The sequence below is a fragment of the Prunus mume genome, linkage group LG2 (genome assembly GCF_029339155.1).
Source record: "Prunus mume cultivar Tortuosa linkage group LG2, ASM2933915v1, whole genome shotgun sequence".
Lineage (NCBI taxonomy): Eukaryota > Viridiplantae > Streptophyta > Magnoliopsida > Rosales > Rosaceae > Prunus > Prunus mume.
This window is the reverse complement of record NC_142699.1, coordinates 15,355,170-15,375,576: the sequence shown is the minus strand read 5'-3', so window position 1 is coordinate 15,375,576 and position 20,407 is coordinate 15,355,170. Positions and strand designations below refer to the sequence as shown.

Genomic DNA, 20,407 nt, shown 5'->3' with positions numbered 1-20,407 from the left:
GGAGTGAGTTGAATTGACTGAATCCGGTCTCCTAAAAGACACCGTTAAGAGGCTAATGATTCAATTGAATTGATGATTAACTGATTCATTTGAGACTTTACTTGTCTAGTATATGAAACCTTATTAGTCAACTCAAGCAGAAACGACCTTCCCCACTTTAAGGCTGATCAAGAAATAAAATATATATGGTATGGATGTCCCTCTTCTTTTTCTTACATATTTATTTATGATTCGTTGTAGAAACAAACTGATGGGAGAAGATATCTCATTAAATTGTTGAACGACATGTGAGGACCCTACCCTTTGAGGAAATTTAAAGTTTGTGCGCGTTTTGATTCCCTGAGTGCCGGTCAACAAAAGTTGTCGACCCACAACCATAGTAATTGATGCATGTCAGTGTCACCACTCACCACACAACATGTTATGCCAGAAAAAAGACTCACAACTGAGTCATTCTATACTCTATATATAGAAAGCTAATTAGCAATGGCCATTTTGTGATCAAGTGTTTGTGGGGGAAAAAATAAAAAAAAGGGTGAGAGGTGCATGAGAGCATATATATACATGGGAGATCAGAATCAAAACCGGAGAGAGATGGGTGATGAGTTAACAACAGTGGAAGACAATATTTCCATTACTAGTATCGAGCCTAATGATGACCCTAGGATCATCATCACGATGAGTGCCACACAAGTAGATGATGATGATCAAATATTGGAAGCAGGTGCGGGAGATCATCATGATCATGGTCATGTGGTTGATGATGATGCGGTGTCTGCAAGCGCACCTCCCATGGAGTCATCATCACCAGAGGGCACTAGCACTAGTACAACTTCACCATCTGTGTCAACGAAGCCCCTTCTACTCTCTATTGTACCTCCAAATAATATCAATAGGGCAGCAGCTACCCCAAAGTCTCACACTCCCAATTTCTTCACACCATTGGGTAGCCCAATTAGAAGGGCCATCCAACTCACCAAGTTTGACCCTCGTAGTCAGGATCACGACGCTTGGCTCCCCATCACCGAGTCAAGGAATGGCAATGCCTACTATGCTGCCTTCCATACCCTTTGCTCTGGTATTGGAATTCCAGCCCTTGTGCTCCCTGTCTCCTTCACCATTCTTGGATGGTACGTCATCTTAATTATATACATAAATATATATATTTTTATTAATATTACTTAGTACGTAACATACCCTTTTCCTTGTTGTGTTGTGTCTTGTGTGTATATATAAATTATAATATAATATATATGCATGCAATTTGCAATTTGGGGTATTTGCAGGACATGGGGGGTGATAAGCTTGACACTGGCGTTCATATGGCAGCTTTACACCCTGTGGCTTCTGGTGAAGCTCCATGAATCCACGAAAACTGGGATGCGTTACAGCAGATATCTCCAGCTCTTCAGTGCTACCTTCGGTGACAAAATGGCTAAGATCTTCGCCGTCTTCCCCATCTATTACCTTTCTGGGGGAACCTGTTGTGCCTTGATTATAGTGGGCGGCTCCAGCATGAAGCTCTTCTACGAGATTGTGTGCGGCCACGACTGCACTTCCAAGCCTCTCACCGCGGTCGAGTGGTATTTGGTCTTTACCTGCGCCGCCGTGCTTCTGTCTCAGCTCCCCAACCTGAACTCCATTGCCGGTGTCTCTCTAGTTGGTGCCATCACCGCCATTGGCTATTGCACCATCATGTGGCTCGTCGCGGTCACTGAGGGAAGGCTTGACGGAGTCTCTTATGATCCCATAAGAGAAAACACCAACACCGCTATGGTTTTCAGCGTTCTCAATGCGCTTGGCATAATTTCCTTTGCTTTCAAAGGCCATAATCTTACCCTAGAAATTCAGGTAATTATATCTCTAATTAATTAATTAATTAGTTTGGGCTTGGGCCGCTTGTTCTAGGTACCGTTGGAACGTTGACCCTTGACTGTGATCAAGTCAAGTGGCCCAGAAACCTGCCCTGCCCGTTTCTAAATTAATTTCAGGCCCAACAAATTTAATAATGTTAACATGGTGGTGGTATGAAATGAATGAATGCAGGCAACCATGCCTTCAAGTGAGAAAAAGCCATCGCACGTGCCAATGTGGAGGGGGGTAAAGGTTGCATATCTAATTATCGCAATGTGCTTGTTTCCTCTAGCAATTGGAGGATACTGGGCATACGGACACAAGGTGCATGCCTAATTGATTTATTTTATACATGTGGTATGTGTTATTTAATTGCTCATGTTTGCAAGTGTGTTTGGAAATAGATTCCACCGAATGGGGGAATGATGACTGCAATATATGAATACCACGGACGTGACACTTCCCAATGGGTTCTTGGATTGACCAGCTTATTCATCGTAATGAATGCCGTGAGCTCCTTCCAGATATTTGGGATGCCCATGTTTGATGACATGGAGTCCAAATACATCAAACGCATGCGAAAACCGTGCCCCTGGTGGATCAGGTCGATTTCAAGAGCCATGTTTGGATACGGGTGCTTTTTTATAGCAGTGGCAATTCCATTCCTAGGTAGCTTTGCGGGTCTGATCGGAGGGATCTCCATTCCGATTACCTTCGCTTATCCTTGCTTTCTGTGGCTGAAGGTGAAGAAGCCCAAGAAATACAGCTTTATGTGGTGCCTCAATTGGGGGCTTGGCCTTTTGGGCACCGTTCTCTCTATTATACTCATAGCTGCTGGCATTTATGTTGTCATTGACACTGGAATTCAAGTCAGCTTTTTTAAGCCCCAATAGTTCCTCTATTCTAGCTACTTCATCCCTTCATCTCATCCTGTATTCACTTCCCTAATCAGCAGGATGATTATTTCTTTTTCATTTGTTGCCTTCCCTTTTATAGACATACATGTATGTTTTTGTACGTACACTTCAATAAATCCTTTTTCTAATATTATTATTTTGAGTTTTCCTAGGAGTTTCACTAAAACACCCAAAATAGTTGAAATTATAAAAAAACCCAAGCACTATTTAAACATATAAACACACCCAAAATCCATCATTACACACACTCAAAACTCATTTATAAACACACCCAAAAAGTTGACTTTGGGGTTGATTTTGGATGTGTTTCTATGTTTAAATAGTGCTTGGGTTTTTTTATAAATACATGTCTAGGATTGAGTTTATTTATAAATTTGTATTATTGTAATTGTAACATTATCAACATACATAAGAACAACTTTTTTAAGGAAAAAGGACAACCACCAACACCAACAAACAGAAAAGTAGAAGAAAATAACCAGACAAAAGCAATTTGAATAAGATTCAGTCAGTCATAAAGCGAGAGAGAGAGAGAGAAGACACCAGGAAAGCTCGCTGCAAGGCCACATGAAGGAGATTATTATTGAAGAGCATCCTACCCTTCAGCCAATGAATATGCAAGACACTCCCAACAAGTTACAGCAGTCTGTAGCCATATTCAAGTGTGACATTTTAGACCAAACAAAAACCAGACTATACTTGAAATCGCGAGGTATTCTTCCTATTATATTTCTTATTCTTCTCTAAACTCTAGTCATTTGATTTTCAAAATTATGTAAGCCACCAAAACCTATACCAATCTATGTTGTTTTATTTGATCTTCTTATAATTAAATGTACTAAACTATGTTAGTTTTAGTACAACATTGCTCAAACAACATTAACGGGTTCTTCAAATCCACTCATTACCAACACTCATGAGTTTGTAACTTTAGTTTGTAACATTGGTGTATTGCATTTTCTTTTAATTTGTAACTTTAATTAACTTTGAATTGGATTTTTCTTTTAATTGTAACTTTAATTCATTTTGCTTTGCATTTTCCTTTTGGTTTGTAACTTTAAATGATTTGGAATTAGAATGCTTGAGAAGTTTAACTTTAATTGGAATGCTTGGAATTGTAACTTTAATCGGTTTCTAGGTTGTGCAAAATACGTTTGAGGCTAAAAAGTAATGAGGAGCTCATTGTGAATTTATATATACTAAAATCCCATAAAAGTTAAGTTGTGTATTTATTTATTTGTTGTGAATTTAAAGCCGCCAAAAATTATGCTTAAGAAAATGATTTTGAAAACCCATTTTTCATACTTAGTCAATATTTTTACATAAAATAACTTTTCATCTATAATATGAATGCATGAAAAACCTAAGATCAATCTATATTCAAGATGTTCAATCCGAATACTTATGGTATTCTTCCTATTATATTTTTATGTCTAAACTCTAGTCATATTTCTGAACAATTATGTAAGCCACCAAAACCTACTACCTATGAATCTCTAATGTCTCACAATATAATTAATTACTTTAGTTTAGTACAAAGACTATAGAAATTGTAAGTATCCATTATCATGATTAAAGCAGATAACTTTTATGTTGATGAAACTTCTCTTTTAACGATCGTACAATGAGGATATTAGTGAGGTGACAAGTAGGTGAGGTCCATACAAAATTAGAAATTGAATTTCTGGTTTTGGAGGAATTCAATTATTGGGTGGGAGATGGTATTATAATTTTTGGATAACTAACCCATTAGGAATTCATCTTTTTCACTCATTATATCCTCACATAATTTTTAAAATTCTATATTTGCCATTTACTTTAACCTAATAACGAGGACATTTTAGTAATTAGAATCACTCATACCCAAATTCTATATGATTTAGTAAACAATTTCAATAGGAACCTAAAATCTAACTCTCCTCAATCAATATGGTTTAATAAACAACTTCAATAGGAATTCAGAATCTAATTCTCCTCAATCTAACTCATCCTCAATTCAATTCCTCATAATTCAATTACAGATTAATAAACATTCCATTAGTGATGAGACTGAGCTTTCCATGGAAATGAATGGCATGGACCAGGCGGGCAGGGTGGCAAATGCAATGTTCTTATTAGTTGAATAAAATGTGGTTGAAAGTCCCTCCTACCAATCCCAAACGGACAAACCCGAAAAAGAAAAAGTGCCCAATAACACTTTGACGACTAGTAATGGGCTGTGACATCTTCATCATCTTTATAGAAAAGAAATGCATATCACGTACGGCAGGAGCAGCCAAACGTGGCCCAGTCAAAAGAAGCTTGCTACTTTCAATTCGATTAGCTAAGGGCTCATCACATTCACAACCTTCCTTCCACATTCCAGTCCATTAAATTATTAATTCACCTACTCACCATCCAGCCATCCAGCCATCAATCCATATGAATCATTATCCGCCCCCAGGTCTGGGTAAAAATGTATAGGAATATCATTTTTTGCTATTTTCAGTTAATAACACATTAATATGTAGGATAATTTTTTCATATGTTGTTGTGTTATTGGCGGGAATAACAAAAAAATGTTATTCCTATTACATATAAGTTTTGTTGCGAGGCCAGGCCAGGTCCCTTTCCTTGACCAACCCTCCAAAAAGATAGCTAAAAACCAAACAAGGAGAAAAAGCAACCCTCACAATTCAAAGCCACCTTACTTAATTTTGTCGCTTTATCACTTCTCTCTGTATATATTCAACAAAAATTTTGGTCTTCTTCAGAAACCCTCCTCAACTCTCAACAAATTCATCAGTTTGAGAGAGAGAGAGAGAGAGAGAGAGAGAGAGAGAGAGATTGATTTGGGCGATGCGATGGAAGAGGTGGAGGAAGTAACGTTGAGCCCAAAAACCCCTGCAAAGAGCCCATTTGGTTCGCGTTTTATGGCGACTCCTCTAGCCAGCCCCAGGATGAAGAAGGCCGTTGCAAGCATGAGAGGCTACTTAGAAGAAGTTGGTCACTTGACAAAACTTGATCCTCAGGACGCCTGGCTTCCCATCACCGAGTCCAGAAATGGTAATGCCTTTTACTCCGCTTTTCACACTCTCAGTTCAGGCATCGGAATTCCATCCCTCCTTCTTCCCCTCTCTTTCACCGCTCTTGGTTGGTAAGTACTTTCTTAATTCTTCCTTTACGTTACTTATATATTAGGGTACCTCGTTATGGCAACTTCACTGACGTGAAAACTACATCCTTTTTCTGATGATGATATATCTAATGCAGGGCATGGGGAATTATATGTCTCTCACTGGCTTTCATATGGCAGCTCTATACTCTCTGGTTACTCATACAGCTGCATGAATCTGAGTCTGGAACGCGCTACAGCAGATACCTTCGCCTTTCCATGGCTGCTTTTGGTAATTCTATGCGGTCATTCACTCACTCACTGCTAATCTACGACCAATTATTATTAAACTTTGCAACGTCTTCACAGAGTCCCCACTTTCCAAATTAATAATAATTAAACAATAGTGAAGATTATTAATACTAAGGAAAAATCAATATGCGGTTTTTAGGGTTCGCATGAGTCGTCACCTCAACAAGAAACAATATAAAATGTATACGGTTTCGTGATAATTAGTATGATATTATTGGCTTTGAAGAATTATAACTATATACAAGCTTTGGTTAATTATCCATCACTTTCACCTTTATTATTAGTTCACTAATCGCTAGATAATGATTAAACAAGTGACCGATGATGCATGCTACTAGCCCAGATCTATATTAGGCAAGAAATCTCAATCATTCAACTATATATATATATATATATATATATATATACACACAGTTTCCATTAAGGAATCCCTCAAATTAGTTTATTTGAGGAACACCCTTGTAGAGCCCACTCCGCATTGTATGTCACTAATCCAAACTGTCTATGTTTTAGATAATCATTCAAAAATTATCTCTATGAAAGATCACTTGAATCCGATATCGTGTGTCCACTTAATTGTGTTATTGAAATTTTAGTACTTTCTTGAAATACCGTATTCATTGATTTTGTAGGATACAATTGAATATCGAAACGGTTCCGATTGTCTAATTTTTTGCAAGGATAATCTATAATGTAGACCTAAAAATAGATTGTTTGGATCAGTGGAAAATCGCTAGATAAAATTATTTGAGGGATCTTTCACCCTACGAATTAATTTTCAATGATCCAAACCATCTATTTTTCAAGTCTTCGTTCATAGATCATCCTTGCAAAAAATCAGATAAATTGAAAATCATTAAAGCATCTAATTGAGACTTACAAAATCAATCAATATGTTGCTTCAAGAAAGTACTTAAATTTTAATAATTTAATTGAACTGTAAAATAATATCAGATTTAAGTGATTTTTTATAGAGATGATCTTTGAATGAATATCTACAAAATAGATGGTTTGAATGAGTTAAATACAATTTAGAGTGAGCTTTATAAGAATGTCTCTCAAATAAAGCTTATTTGCTAGATACCTCAATCGAAACTCTATAATATATACTAGCCCATTGGCACATGCTCACACATGTGCTAATTGGCTTTCTTTTTTATTTTTTATTTTATTTTTAGAATTAAAAAAGATAATGGGTAGTTGTGTTCTATAAAAATAGGATCCATTATCTCATTTTTCTTTTAATTTTAATTTTTTAATACTTTTTAATTTTAATTTTAATTTTTAGAATTAAGAAAAGATAACATAGGTAGTTATGTTCCATAAAAATAGGACTTATTATCTGATTTTGTTTTTATTTTTATTTTGTTTAAATATGAAGAAAAAAAATGTGAATTTACCATATTATCATCATTTAATTAATACAAATTTATAAATAAACCCAATCCTAGACATGTATTTATAAAAAAACCCAAGCACTATTTAAATATAGAAACACACCCAAAATCAACTCCAAAGTCAACTTTTTGGGTGTGTTTATAAATGGGTTTTGAGTGTGTGTAATGATTGGTTTTGGGTGTGTTTATAAAGTGTTTTGGGTGTTGGGTTTTTTTATAATTTCAACTTCCATTTTGGGTGTTTTAGTAAAACTCCCTTTAATTAATAAAGGAAATTTTTAATGTTTTAATTAACCAATGGTATTTTCTGGTATTTTGAATGTTTCACTATTCTCTGCATTTTGCTTTATATATATAGATATAGAGGCGTAACAATCTTGCATGAATTGAATTGTGTGATATTGACCGACGGTGGACCCTCTTTTGAATCTACGATATTATCTATTAGTCTAAAAAATAAATAATCTTGCTTACTGAGAAAGTAATTTGGTGTCTTTAGATTAAAAAAACAAGGAAACAAAAATGTATTCAAAAGATTTTTTCCTTTTAGCAACATACTTAGCTAGCCTATTTAATTTTGAAAACTAATCAAGTGCATGCATGTGTGTTGTATATATGCGTACGTCACAGGTGAGAAACTGGGGAAATTTCTTGCGTTGTTTCCAATCATGTACCTCTCAGGTGGCACGTGCGTAACCCTGATCATGATCGGCGGTGGGACCATGAAAATATTTTATGAAATCGTGTGTGGTGGTACCGGCGTAGTGAATCCACTGTCGACGATAGAGTGGTACTTGGTGTTCACCGGCTCTGCCATCCTTGTTGCTCAGCTTCCTAACCTCAACTCCATCGCTGGAATTTCCCTCATTGGGGCTCTCACCGCCGTGAGCTACTGCACGCTCATCTGGGTGGCTTCCATAACCAAACATAGGCCACTGCCTGCTGTTTCCTATCAGCCGCCGGAACCAAAACCTAATGCAGCAGCAGCCACCGTTTTCAGTGTTCTAAATGCGCTTGGGATAATTACCTTCGCTTTCAGAGGCCACAATCTTGTGCTCGAAATACAGGTATCATGGAATTTAAGAGAGACAATAGACGTAGTTATATCTATATTTATTTATTATCGTTCGTTTTAGGGGCCCTTTTAGAATAATAATCAACTATTTTCTACTTTTGGAAATTCGGTAAGAAAAACGCAAATCCTTTTTCGGTAAATAAAGAAAAAAAACCACTCAACTTTCAAATCAAAACATACAAATGTATTGGATTACCCTATTAAAATCAATTTATCCAAAAACATTTCACAAACCATCTTATTAATTTTTTTCTGTCAATTATTTTTTTAAAGAACATTTGCTTCTTTTAAACACAAAGGACTTTTTTTTCTATCTCCTTTTTTGTTTTTTTCTAAAATGTCCCTATCGTTCGTTAAAAAGGACATGCATGCAGGGAACCATGCCTTCTTTAAAAAAAAATTAATAAGATGGCACCAAGAGCCCCTCGCGCTTGCCAATGTGGAATGGGGTGAAGTTAACGCATATCTCATCATCGCACTATGTTTGTTTCCCCTAGCAATTGCCGGCTACTGGGCTTATGGAAATTCGGTAAGAAACAACGCAAATCCTTTTAGAGAGAAGGTTTCTCGGTCCAATATAATCTTTTCTTGACCCGGATTGATTATTTGGATAAATCGAGGTCACTAGGACAAATTATTAACGATTAATTTTATAGATGTAACAGTCGGGTTCTTTCTTTTTGGCAAAATTAAAAACATAAATATAAAAGCGATTATAAATCCTGCTTCCCCAACTAACTAACGTATCGTAATTGTATGGCAGATACCTTCAAATGGAGGGATGCTAAATGCTTTGTACAAATTCCACAGTCATGACACATCAAAGTTTGTCCTGGGATTGACAAGCATGCTCGTTGTGGTGAACAGCCTGAGCTCGTTTCAAATATATGCAATGCCAGTCTTTGACAATCTGGAACTCAGATTTACTAGCTGCATGAACAAACCATGTCCACGGTGGCTCCGCTCTGGCTTTAGGATATTTTTTGGCTGCTTTGCCTTTTTTATAGCGGTCGCACTACCATTCTTGCCCAGCTTGGCAGGATTGCTTGGAGGAATTGCCGTACCAATCACCTTGGCATATCCATGCTTCATGTGGATATTGATCAAGAAGCCTTGTAAATACAGCGCAATCTTTCACTGGCTACTCGGATCCTTGGGGATTGTCCTTAGCATTTCAATTGTCACTGGAGCAATTTGGAATATAGTGACCATAGGAATACAAGTCCACTTCTTCAAGCCTGAATAAGCAACTGCAGCAACAAGAGCACCACAAAGTCTAGAAATGATATGCTATCAACCAAATGCTATCAATCGGACCTCTTTCACTTGGTCCTAGTGATATTACCATTACCTTGTAAAGAAACAGACCCAACGCTGAATTTAGAGAAGGAAAGCAACAACTTCAACAACTGTTTGGATATCTAAAATAATTGTACTTCATGCTGCAAATCCACGCTGCAATAAAAACACTTTGAGCATGCATCTGAATGCCGCAACACTTTGTTTCTCAAGTCATTGTATTGTTTATAAGTAAAACAAACATCATCAATCATCAATCATCAATGCCTCAGTAGTAATAGCCCCCCACTCACTAAATCTTCCTATCTCGATCAATGAACTTGCTGCCACTCGGATCAGCATCTTACAGAGTAATCACATCCGCTTTTTACTAATATTTCGAAGGTGTGATTACACATTCCAATAACAAAAAAGAGGATATAGACCAAATGCAATTGGCCAATAATTTTCAAGATTTACACCATAAGGTTGGGTAGTATGTGACCTTCATCTAGTATTACATAGATAAGGGAAGAAGCATCCTTCGTTTCTTTTTCCTCGCCAATCTCACTTGCTTGGTAATTTTTATGCACAAAAGCAAAAGCATTGCTATGCATAGTAAGAGAAAAGCAAGTCGCATATGCCTAAAATATAAAGAAACAGCTGAAAAAACCACGAAAGCTAGGATTACCAGTTCCCATATTACAAAGAGCACAACATCCACCCTGCATCCACAAGTTGGGGAGAAAAAGGAATATTATCATCAACAATAGTATACCAAAAAGGATTAAAAACAAGCACAAATGAGATAACTCAACCACAAAACTTCCACATGGTTAGCAATGGTATACATGGATAAAAAAGATACCTCAACCCCAGTTCAAACCAAGCTCAATAAGTACAAAAGGCAATAGTACGATCAAAGACAACATTTGTGCTCAAATGCACACTATCCAAGATAACTCTTTTCCTATTTGTTGGAACTTCGTTTAGAGAATGCAGACAACAATTTGGGAAACTTCCCTCCCTAAAATGAATCAATCATCTGGATTTATGTGCATCTAAAGAGGCACCTGAATCCTGATGGCAGACAGCCACTCCCAAGTTTGAGAAACAGGCAGGCACTATACCAACAGAAACTTTTGATCCTCATTATATTTTCCACTTCTATTTCAACTACCGTGATTCTATCCCTTATTTTCTACCATTAGCGTACTAGGAAAATAGATGACATGGCTTCTTCCAGACAACAATTATTTACCACAAAGGAAAATTTCACAAATTCCCAAGTGATTTTTTTTTTATATAAAAGAAAAAGGAAAGAAATGAAAAAACTATAGTCCTAGAGGTATCAATTTATCCGAGCTTCAACGACAGGGATTTAGGTATCGAAGCTAAAGTTTCGCCTATAAAAGCTTAGCAATTATCAAAGCCAAAATCTGATCTAGCTCAAAATGGAGAAGCAAATTTAATGGAACGATAGGTTTCGAATCAAATTGTTAAGAATATAGATCCCACAATCAGACAGCAAAGAAAATAAAAAATCAAAGGTTAAAGGAGAAACGGAAGGGGTAGGCAAACCTCGATAAAGTATGATTAGAGGTGGAGGAGAAGAAGGAGACGGAGGCCCAGTCATGCTTCGATCGAATCTGATACTCTCTCAACTGCTCTGCCAGATTCGATCGCGTTATCATCTCTCTCAACTCAAGGTCAAGCCTGCAGCCCCTTCGCTTTCCTTCTATCTATTTATTTTAATCTCCACAGCAGCTCCCAGGTCCCTCCTCTTCAACAATGGATTTCAACGACGAACGACGAACGACGAAAGACAAACGACGAGTATTCGAATCGCTGGGCTTCGTTGCGTCTCCCCGCCCCGTGGACCTCCCCTCTCACAATAACTTTCCTTTTCCTTTCGTTTTTTCTTCCTTTTGTTCCCTTTTTAAAATTCTAAATTAATTTAAAGATTTTAAAATTAAATTTAGGACGGCTTGGCTGGCTGGGCTGGCTCTTCACCCGGCTCAATTCTATTGCAGATGGGCCTTTCTAAGTTACTTTGAATTCCAAAAGCCCTAGAGATAGAAATTAGAATTGGCTTAAGTATTTTTTATGGTCGAAACGAATTGGCTTAAGTAGGACAGTCCATATCGGAGTGGAGCCAAATGAATGACATACCCACATGGAAACAACGGACCCTTCCGATAATCTTCCTAACGACGTCGTCTTCGACGAGTCATCGCCGGAAACCGACCTAACACTCTCAGGCTCAACCCCTCACGACAATCACCATTCCCAAAACCACTCGTCGGAAAACCCGTCCGCACCTCCCCGAACGACTCTTGATGCTCCGATATCGGACTCTCAAGATGACTCGTCCGAGCCCATCCCCGAAGGCGAAGACTCCCTTCTTGATCAACAAGGCCTTCCAAACCCAGCCGAACCTGGTCCAGCCGAGCCCGGTCCGCCGGCCAAGAGACGTCGTCGCAGGAAGAAGTTCTTTACGGAGCTCAACAGCACTCCGTCGTTGGCCAAGAACCGCCGGACCGACCTCAACAAAGACGTTGACGTAGAAGCCCTAATTGCAATCTCAGTCGGATTTCCGGTCGACTCGCTCACGGAGGAGGAGATCGAGGCAAACGTGGTCCCCACCATTGGCGGCGTTGAGCAAGCCAACTATATCGTCGTGCGGAACCACATTTTGGCTCGGTGGAGGTCCAATGTCTCTTTCTGGTTGACCCGGGAGCTGGCCCTGGAGTCGATTCGCTTGGAGCACAAAGGCCTGGTCGACTCAGCTTACGACTTTCTGGTGGAGCACGGCTACATCAACTTTGGGCTTGCACCGGCGGTTAAAGAAGCCAAATTGAACTCCTTTGATGGGGTCGAGAGGGGCAATGTGGTCATTGTGGGGGCTGGTTTGGCCGGTTTGGTAGCGGCGAGGCAACTGGTGTTCTTGGGCTTCAAAGTTGTGGTCTTGGAAGGTAGGAACAGGCCTGGTGGGCGCGTGAAGACAAGGAAAATGAAAGGCGAGGGCGTGGAGGCTGCAGCGGATCTCGGTGGCAGTGTCCTCACCGGAATCAATGGAAACCCGTTAGGGGTTTTAGCTAGGCAACTGGGTTTGCCTCTTCATAAGGTGAGGGACATTTGCCCGCTCTATTTACCAGATGGGAAAGCAGTGAATTCTGAAATTGATTCTAGGATAGAGGCTTCTTTTAATAAGTTGTTAGATAGAGTGTGTAAGCTAAGGCACGCAATGATCGAGGAAGTTAAGTCCGTGGATGTTTCCTTAGGGACTGCACTTGAAGCTTTTCGACGTGCTTATAGTGTTGCCCAAGACCCGCAGGAGCGTATGCTCTTGGATTGGCATCTGGCTAACTTGGAATATGCAAATGCTTCCTTAATGTCCAATTTGTCCATGGCCTATTGGGATCAGGATGATCCCTATGAGATGGGTGGTGACCATTGTTTTATTCCGGGAGGCAATGAGACCTTTGTGCGATCCCTTTCAGAGGGCCTTCCAATCTTCTATGAAAGGACTGTGCAAAGTATTAGGTACGGCTCTGATGGGGTTTTGGTTTACGCAAATGGTCAGGAGTTTCGCGGGGACATGGTTCTTTGCACAGTCCCATTAGGTGTGCTTAAGAAGGGTTCCATTGAATTTGTCCCAGAGCTTCCACAAAGGAAGAAAGATGCAATTCAGAGTTTAGGATTCGGATTATTGAATAAGGTTGCCATACTATTCCCTTATAATTTTTGGGGTGGAGATATTGATACTTTTGGGCATTTGACTGAAGATCCGAGTATGAGAGGTGAGTTCTTTCTGTTTTATAGCTACTCTTCTGTATCAGGAGGGCCTCTTCTGGTTGCTCTTGTTGCTGGAGATGCTGCCATTAAGTTTGAGTTGATGTCTCCTGTGGAGTCTGTGAATAGGGTGTTGGAGATATTAAGGGGTATTTTCAACCCGAAAGGGATTGCTGTTCCAGACCCTATTCAGGCAGTGTGCACTAGGTGGGGGAAGGATGCCTTTGCATATGGTTCTTATTCGTATGTTGCGGTAGGGTCTTCAGGAGATGATTATGATATTCTTGCAGAGAGCATTGGGGATGGGAGAGTGTTCTTTGCCGGAGAGGCCACTAACAAGCAGTATCCAGCAACAATGCATGGAGCCTTACTCAGTGGAATGAGAGAGGCTGCTAATATACTGAGAGTGGCTAAAAGGAGGTCAATTATCCCATCAGAAAAATTAAACAATGTTTATGGGGGGGAAAGCGACGATTTGAATAAATTATTTGACACCCCTGACCTAACGTTTGGGAGCTTCTCTGTTTTGTTTGATCCCAGGTCAAATGAGGTTGATTCTAGTAACTCACTATTGATGGTGAAATTTGGAGGGAAATATTTGGACGTGGGATGTCTCAGTCTCTGTCTGTATGGCTTAATTTCAAGGAATCAAGCCATTAAGCTGAGTGAGGAAGAAGGTGAAGAGAACAGGATGAGAATGTTAAATCAGGAATTTGGGGTGAGGTTGGTTGGGAGGAAAGGTTTAAGTGGTGCCGGGGAGTCTCTAATCACCAACATTAGATCAGCAAAATCCAACCTAGAAGATGGAGGAATTCAAAGATGATACTTGTTTACCTGAACATTGAAAAGAAGCTACATCTGTTAGCGGTATCAAGTATGAAAGCAGTACAGTAGGTATACGAACTGGATGGAATTCTTGGTGAACTGATTTGGTAGCTGCTAGTAGAAGTCATTGTTCATGCCAAGAAGAGGAAGAGGGTGTGATTCTGGTTGATGCTTGAGCAATTCAGCATTCTTAACCAATGCCTTATGCCTTGTGAGTTTGTTTGCCTAACTATTTATCTTGCAGGGGCAAAGCTGATTGTGAGTTGACTTAAAATATATTCATCCTCCCACATTGACTTTGTTGTACACCCTCATCATCAATTTAGTTAGTTGCACTATGATATGATTTTTTTTTCCATTATCAATGTAGTTAGTTTGCATTGCAGTATATGTTGCTGCTGTTGTCTTGTCTCTCTCTAACCCCTTGCTTGATCTTAACTGGGCCAAATACTTTGTCCAACCCGATCCAACACACTGGATTGAACGGCTATTAAGGACCCCTCATTAAAAGTTATAAAGCTTCATAATAACCCCTCATTCTAGCCTCCCTGTACCTTGGTCCCAAGAGCGAAGAGAAGGGGGATGGCTTGGACTTATTGGATCAGTTGACAGACCTTATAACTTTGACGACAAATGTGAGCTTCTGGCCTAATAATAATAATAGTAATTGAGCCAGGCCAAATTCCGAAGCCCAATCCAAAGTGTTTTTCTGGAGCCTTTTCCCGTCTGATCTTATATTTGCCATCATTTACTTATTTTTCAAATTCTCTCTTTTAAAAATAATTGCCAAGTGGTAGTCCAGAGTTGAAATGTTTTCTTGGGTTTTTATAAATACATGTCTAGAATTGGATTTATTTATAAATTTATATATTTGTTATTATTCTTGCGAGCAATCACATCACATAGCCTTTTTAAGTAATTACTTTCAACTGATTCGAAATTAAACTTTGAATACGCCTTGGTGGATAAGGTTGGCCTATGTGCGCGAGAATGATTCAATGAAATGGGGCCATGTGAAACCAACTTACCATTTAATAGTATCAGGCAGAAAAAAATGACAGCCTAGCCATTGGAGAGAAATTCTCATGTAATGCGGATATAATTTTTTTTATTTTTGATCAATAATACAATGACATGTAGGATAACTTTTTTATATGTCATTGTGTTATTGATCGAAAATAACAAAATAGTGTTATTTCCGTTATATATAAATTTCTTTTCATCCATTGAGCTACCATTATTTATACTGACAAACATCCCCAGTCATTGAGCTACCATTGGAGTTTTTATCAATAATAGCTAAAATGTATATCCCAATTTTATAAATGTCAGTTTTTATAAAAACTTTCAAATACAGTCAAAAACCCACTTAAATTGACACAAATATCCTCAAAATTAAATCAAATAACAACGAACTTACAAACCAAATAACTCAGAACTATGGTGTTGAATAAAATGCTTATGCCTGGTCGTATGTGATTTTTCCTTTTAATTTCAAACTATATTAATATAATAATATCTCCCTTGCACTCTCTTAAATTAAATAAAATGATTCTGCGTTTGTATTCTTTTGGAACAGAAAAACCAACAGAAGGCAAATATTGTTGGGATTTTGCTGTGTTTGCTTGATATGGGTTCCATTGTTTTTTATTGAAGGTTTTTTATTCTTATATGAGGAAATTTTTAGATCTACAAAAGTCGAGCAAAAACAAAATGGGATTTTGATTTTCTTCATGGTCAATCTCTGAGGTTCTATGTTTGTATTTGTGTTGAGAAGCAACAGAATTGGGACTTTAGTCTTCGTTTGTGGAAAAAGAAAATACAAATTTATAAATAAACCCAATCCTAGACATGTATTTATAAAAAAACTCTAACACTATTTAAACATTGAAACACACCCAAAATCGTCAACAATTGTATATTTTTTGGGTGTATTTATAAATGGGTTTTGAGTGTGTGTAATGATGGGTTTTGGGTGTGTTTATAAAGGTTCAGTTGGGTGTTTTAGTGAAAACCCCAAAAGAAAATTCCTCTTTTAGTTTTGTTGTTATAGTAATATAGTTAATACAAATTTATAAATAAACCCAATCTTAGACATGTATTTATAAAAAAACCCAAGCACTATTTAAACATAGAAACACACCCAAAATCAACCCCAAAGTCAAGTGTTTATAAATGAGTTTTGAGTGTGTGTAATGATATATGTTTAAATAGTGCTTGAGTATTTTATCAATTTCAGTGGGTGTTTTAGTGAAAGCTATATTTGAAAGTTTTTATAAAAATGACATTTATGAAATTGGGGTGTAAATTTTGTCTATTATTGATAAAAACTCCTACCATTGGGCCATAGTACACCATTATTATTCCAGTATTTTAAAAATCTCAGGCACTATTTGTGATAAAAGGAAAATGACCTGTCAGCCCGTCCAAAAGTTGATTAAAATTAGAGTTTTTCTATTTAAATCTTGCACTTATCTTTGTTTACCCTCTATTTTAAGTTCACCTCAATTTCTAATTTAAATTTTTACAATTTCTAAGAAAACCATACTATCTTCCCAAACTACCCCAAATACAAACCAAAAGAAAAATAAATAAATAACTCATCAACCTCACATTCCACACCCACATCCAATAGAATAATTTTGTTTATTATGTGCTATTCATAGATGACATTTGGAATGTTGAGAGGTATTTTTGCTTTTCGAGTGTTGTATTAATTTGTTTGAGTTGACAACATGTTATTGGGTGTGGTATTAAGAAGACCGACCCATGACATTGACATCGATTATCCTTTCATTGAGTTTATGCAATGCCTCTTACTTTGGTTTGGAACGTAAACATATTAGTGTAATTATGTTCGAATCTTTTTGGATGAAAGTATAATCGGTTTCTTGTATTAAAAAAGAAAAGTAATTTGGTAATAGTGTGTAAAGGAAATTTGTGTTTTTCTAAAGCTTAATATGAAGAGTGTGTGGGGTGGGTGTTTCACGTGTGTATAGATGTACTATATTAAATATTAAGTTGGATGACCTTTTTTATCTTTATACACAATAATAAAATTAAAAAACTTAATAATTTAAGTATTATAATTAACAAGGAAAAGTGTGATGTAAACAGGAGAACAACTCTTGAAATTATTAATGATTATTATTTTCTTGATATAGTGATTGATTTAATTCTAGGGACTGAAACCAAAGCGAAAACGGTACGGCGCTTGTGCGATTTTTCGAGAGTTGTGGCAAGTGGCAACACCTAGACACTCCCAGCCTAGCCCAGCCCATTTTGTTCCAATAGACTATGGTATAAATATACTGTACCCCACCCAAAGTGGACCCAACTAAACGTATGCCGATGCCCACTATGTGCTGCTGGCAACATAACAACCGTCCATCCATCATACTTCAAACTGATGAAGATGAAAAATGGCCCACCATGAAAGCTTACCGTGCACCTACCTACAAGTGGCAAATCTCGAAGACACCCTCCTCCCTCTCCTCTTTCCAACGTAAACTGGCTGCCACGTGGGCCACTCATCACACCGACCTTCTCACATTTATCCAAACAAGGCCGACACTAGAAGGGTCCCACAATTACACCCCTCCCACGTTCATATGACACGTTGCAGCCATTTATTGGTCCATCGTCTCAGCACTAGCCCACTGACTGTACACCGTGTCCTTGTCCTCTCTCTACTGGCATGGCATCTTTTCTACTTTCTTCTTTGGCCTTTTGACTGTTTGGTTTTGCTTATTGATTTGCGTACGAAACAAGCACAACTCGCGCTGGCAACTGGCACATTACTGTAGAGACACGTGTCGGAAAGGTACAGCGAGTGACAAGCGATTGTGAAATGTGGTGTGGGTACAAATGCTTTTCGATTGATTATGATTGAATGCACCACGTCGGTCGGTTGGACGAAGGAAAAAGGGGAAATGGTACAGGATTTGGTGTAATTTATCAAAAGAAAAAAAAAATGGTTACAGGGGATTAGGATTTGGGAAGCTACGGCTAACAGCTCATCTAAGTGTTAATTATAATAAGTGGTTTTAACTTAATCGCGTCATATCCGCGTTGGGTGCTACTATAAAAGCTCACACCCTCCTCCATAAGCAAAGAACATCAAAGCATATTATAATTCTCTTGCTTGCTTATTTATTTCATCATCATCGTTAGAAACATTTATACATAAATATACAGATAAGTATGGCGGAGGAGTACAACAAAAGCCAAGATCGTGAGTATGAAGGGAAGGTTGGTGAATATGAGGAGGGATCAGGCGCGCGCGCAGCTGAATGTGGTGAGATCAAGGATCGGGGCTTGTTTGATTTCCTGGGGAAGAAAGGGGCGGAGAAGCCTCAGGAGGAGGTGATCGTCACTGAGTTTGAGAAGGTCAAAGTGTCTGATCACGAGGCACCTCATCCTCATCATCATGAACCAGAGTCATACAAAGTAGAACAAGAGGAGGATAAGGAGAAGAAGCACTGTAGTCTTTGGAGAAGCTTCACCGATCCGACAGCAGCTCTAGCTCTGTAAGTTTTTTTACTCGATCATTAACTTAATTGTATACATGTGTGTATAGTTATTTGCAAGATGTTCCATTCCATGTGGCAGTCATGATTTGGCAGATGATCTCCTTCTGCATATGCCACCTGTATCTCAAAACGACTAATTAATTGTCAAGTGTTCTTTAGGTTTTCCCTTTCTAGATATATAGATGGTAACCTAATTAATTATATAATTAAAGTTGTTTGAACTGATTGAAATATTATCTAATGAATATGCAGTCGAGCGATGAAGAGGAAGGTGAAGGAGAAGAGAAAAAGAAGAAGAAGAAAGAAAAGAAGGGATTGAAGGATAAGATCCAGGAGAAGTTCCCCGGTGATCATGATCAGAAGGTGGAGGACACAGCCGTCCCAGTGGAGAAGATCTACGAGGAGCCAACTCATGAAGAAAAGAAAGAGGAAGAGAAGAAGGGTTTCCTTGAGAAAATAAAGGAAAAGATACCAGGGCAGCAGAAGAAAGAAGAGATTCCAGCTTCTTATGATGATCAGCAGTGTCATGATCAGCATGCTGAGCCTGCAGTAGTAGGTTGCGAGCCCAAGGAGAAGAAGGGTATCTTGGAGAAGATCAAGGAAAAGATTCCTGGTTACCACCCTAAGACGGAGGAAGAAAAGGAGGCCATCAAGGAGAAGGAGAAGGAGAAGGAAACGTCTTCCTATTAAATAAATGAAGAAAAACCACTTATACAAACCTGTGTTCATGTGATTGTGTGTTGGCTTTTTCTGATGAGTGGGTTTATTTGCATTTCTTCTTTTGAGTTTGAGAGATAAGTATGTGTTATATGTGCTTATTATTGTTTTCATGTTTGTTTAAGACTTCCAAGTCCACACTACTGTAGCTACCATTTCCATTTGCTTCTTTAATTTCTATGTGATATTTAAACATTGTTCATTATTAATAATTGCTTCTTCCTTTGTACCCTTTTTCTTCGTCTATATATATATATATATATATATATATATAATGAATACAAATGTGGATCAATTTAAGGTGAAATATGTATTGATGCAACTCATGAAGAAGTATACTTTACTGAACCAACATTTTCCTAATAATCAGAAAGATAAATGTATTCAATATTGTGTGTGAAGCTCGAGAGTAACATGAGTTGTGGAGCCGCATAAAGTGGTGTTTTTATTAAACATCATAAGAGCATTCACAGTTGGGAGGTGTATGTTAAATATATATCTTGAGTTATCGAAATCGTTTTTAATGGGGAGATGTAAATAGATGTAAATATACATTACCACTATTAAGAGATGTAAAATAAAATATATATTTATATATATTTTTACATTCC

At 38.0% G+C, this 20,407-nt stretch overlaps 3 protein-coding genes and 2 pseudogenes across 5 annotated transcripts; 4 read left to right on the top strand and 1 right to left on the bottom strand.

Annotated features, from left to right (window-relative positions):
• The first annotated feature begins 426 nt into the window (after positions 1-426).
• LOC103321160 (lysine histidine transporter-like 8) lies at positions 427-2,904 on the top strand. Its single transcript, XM_008222937.3, has 4 exons — positions 427-1,130; positions 1,287-1,851; positions 2,047-2,178; positions 2,259-2,904. Exons 1-4 carry the CDS (start codon positions 547-549, stop codon positions 2,745-2,747), a joined length of 1,770 nt encoding a protein of 589 aa, XP_008221159.1. The 5' UTR covers positions 427-546; the 3' UTR covers positions 2,748-2,904.
• A 2,631-nt stretch (positions 2,905-5,535) lies between these two features.
• LOC103321162 (lysine histidine transporter-like 8) lies at positions 5,536-10,131 on the top strand (annotated as a pseudogene). The gene is made up of 5 exons (XR_016123497.1): positions 5,536-5,907; positions 6,024-6,157; positions 8,205-8,641; positions 9,024-9,178; positions 9,413-10,131. The product of XR_016123497.1 is annotated as a lysine histidine transporter-like 8 (transcript).
• LOC103321163 (NADH-ubiquinone oxidoreductase chain) lies at positions 9,298-11,859 on the bottom strand. The gene is made up of 2 exons (XM_008222939.3): positions 11,509-11,859; positions 9,298-10,652 (listed from the first exon to the last, which is right to left on the bottom strand). The coding sequence occupies exons 1-2, from the start codon at positions 11,619-11,621 to the stop codon at positions 10,445-10,447; spliced, it is 321 nt and encodes a 106-aa protein (XP_008221161.1). The 5' UTR covers positions 11,622-11,859; the 3' UTR covers positions 9,298-10,444.
• Positions 11,860-12,060: 201 nt separating this feature from the next.
• On the top strand, positions 12,061-14,935 carry LDL1 (LSD1-like 1). Its single transcript, XM_008222940.3, has one exon. The coding sequence runs from the start codon at positions 12,104-12,106 to the stop codon at positions 14,543-14,545; it is 2,442 nt and encodes an 813-aa protein (XP_008221162.1). The 5' UTR covers positions 12,061-12,103; the 3' UTR covers positions 14,546-14,935.
• A 3,710-nt stretch (positions 14,936-18,645) lies between these two features.
• Positions 18,646-20,025, top strand: LOC103321165 (uncharacterized; annotated as a pseudogene). Its single transcript, XR_016123498.1, has 2 exons — positions 18,646-19,076; positions 19,332-20,025. The product of XR_016123498.1 is annotated as an uncharacterized LOC103321165 (transcript).
• The last annotated feature ends 382 nt before the right edge of the window (positions 20,026-20,407 follow it).

Coding starts and splice junctions, on each gene's coding strand:
- LDL1 (XM_008222940.3), top strand. CDS start 12,104: ATGGAAACAACGGACCCTTCCGATAATCTTCCTAACGACGTCGTCTTC.
- LOC103321163 (XM_008222939.3), bottom strand. CDS start 11,621: ATGATAACGCGATCGAATCTGGCAGAGCAGTTGAGAGAGTATCAGATT. Junction 10,653..11,508: donor TCTAATCATACTTTATCGAG/GTTTGCCTACCC, acceptor TTGTGGATGCAG/GGTGGATGTTGTGCTCTTTG.
- LOC103321160 (XM_008222937.3), top strand. CDS start 547: ATGAGAGCATATATATACATGGGAGATCAGAATCAAAACCGGAGAGAG. Junction 1,131..1,286: donor TCCTTCACCATTCTTGGATG/GTACGTCATCTT, acceptor GGGTATTTGCAG/GACATGGGGGGTGATAAGCT. Junction 2,179..2,258: donor ACTGGGCATACGGACACAAG/GTGCATGCCTAA, acceptor GTTTGGAAATAG/ATTCCACCGAATGGGGGAAT.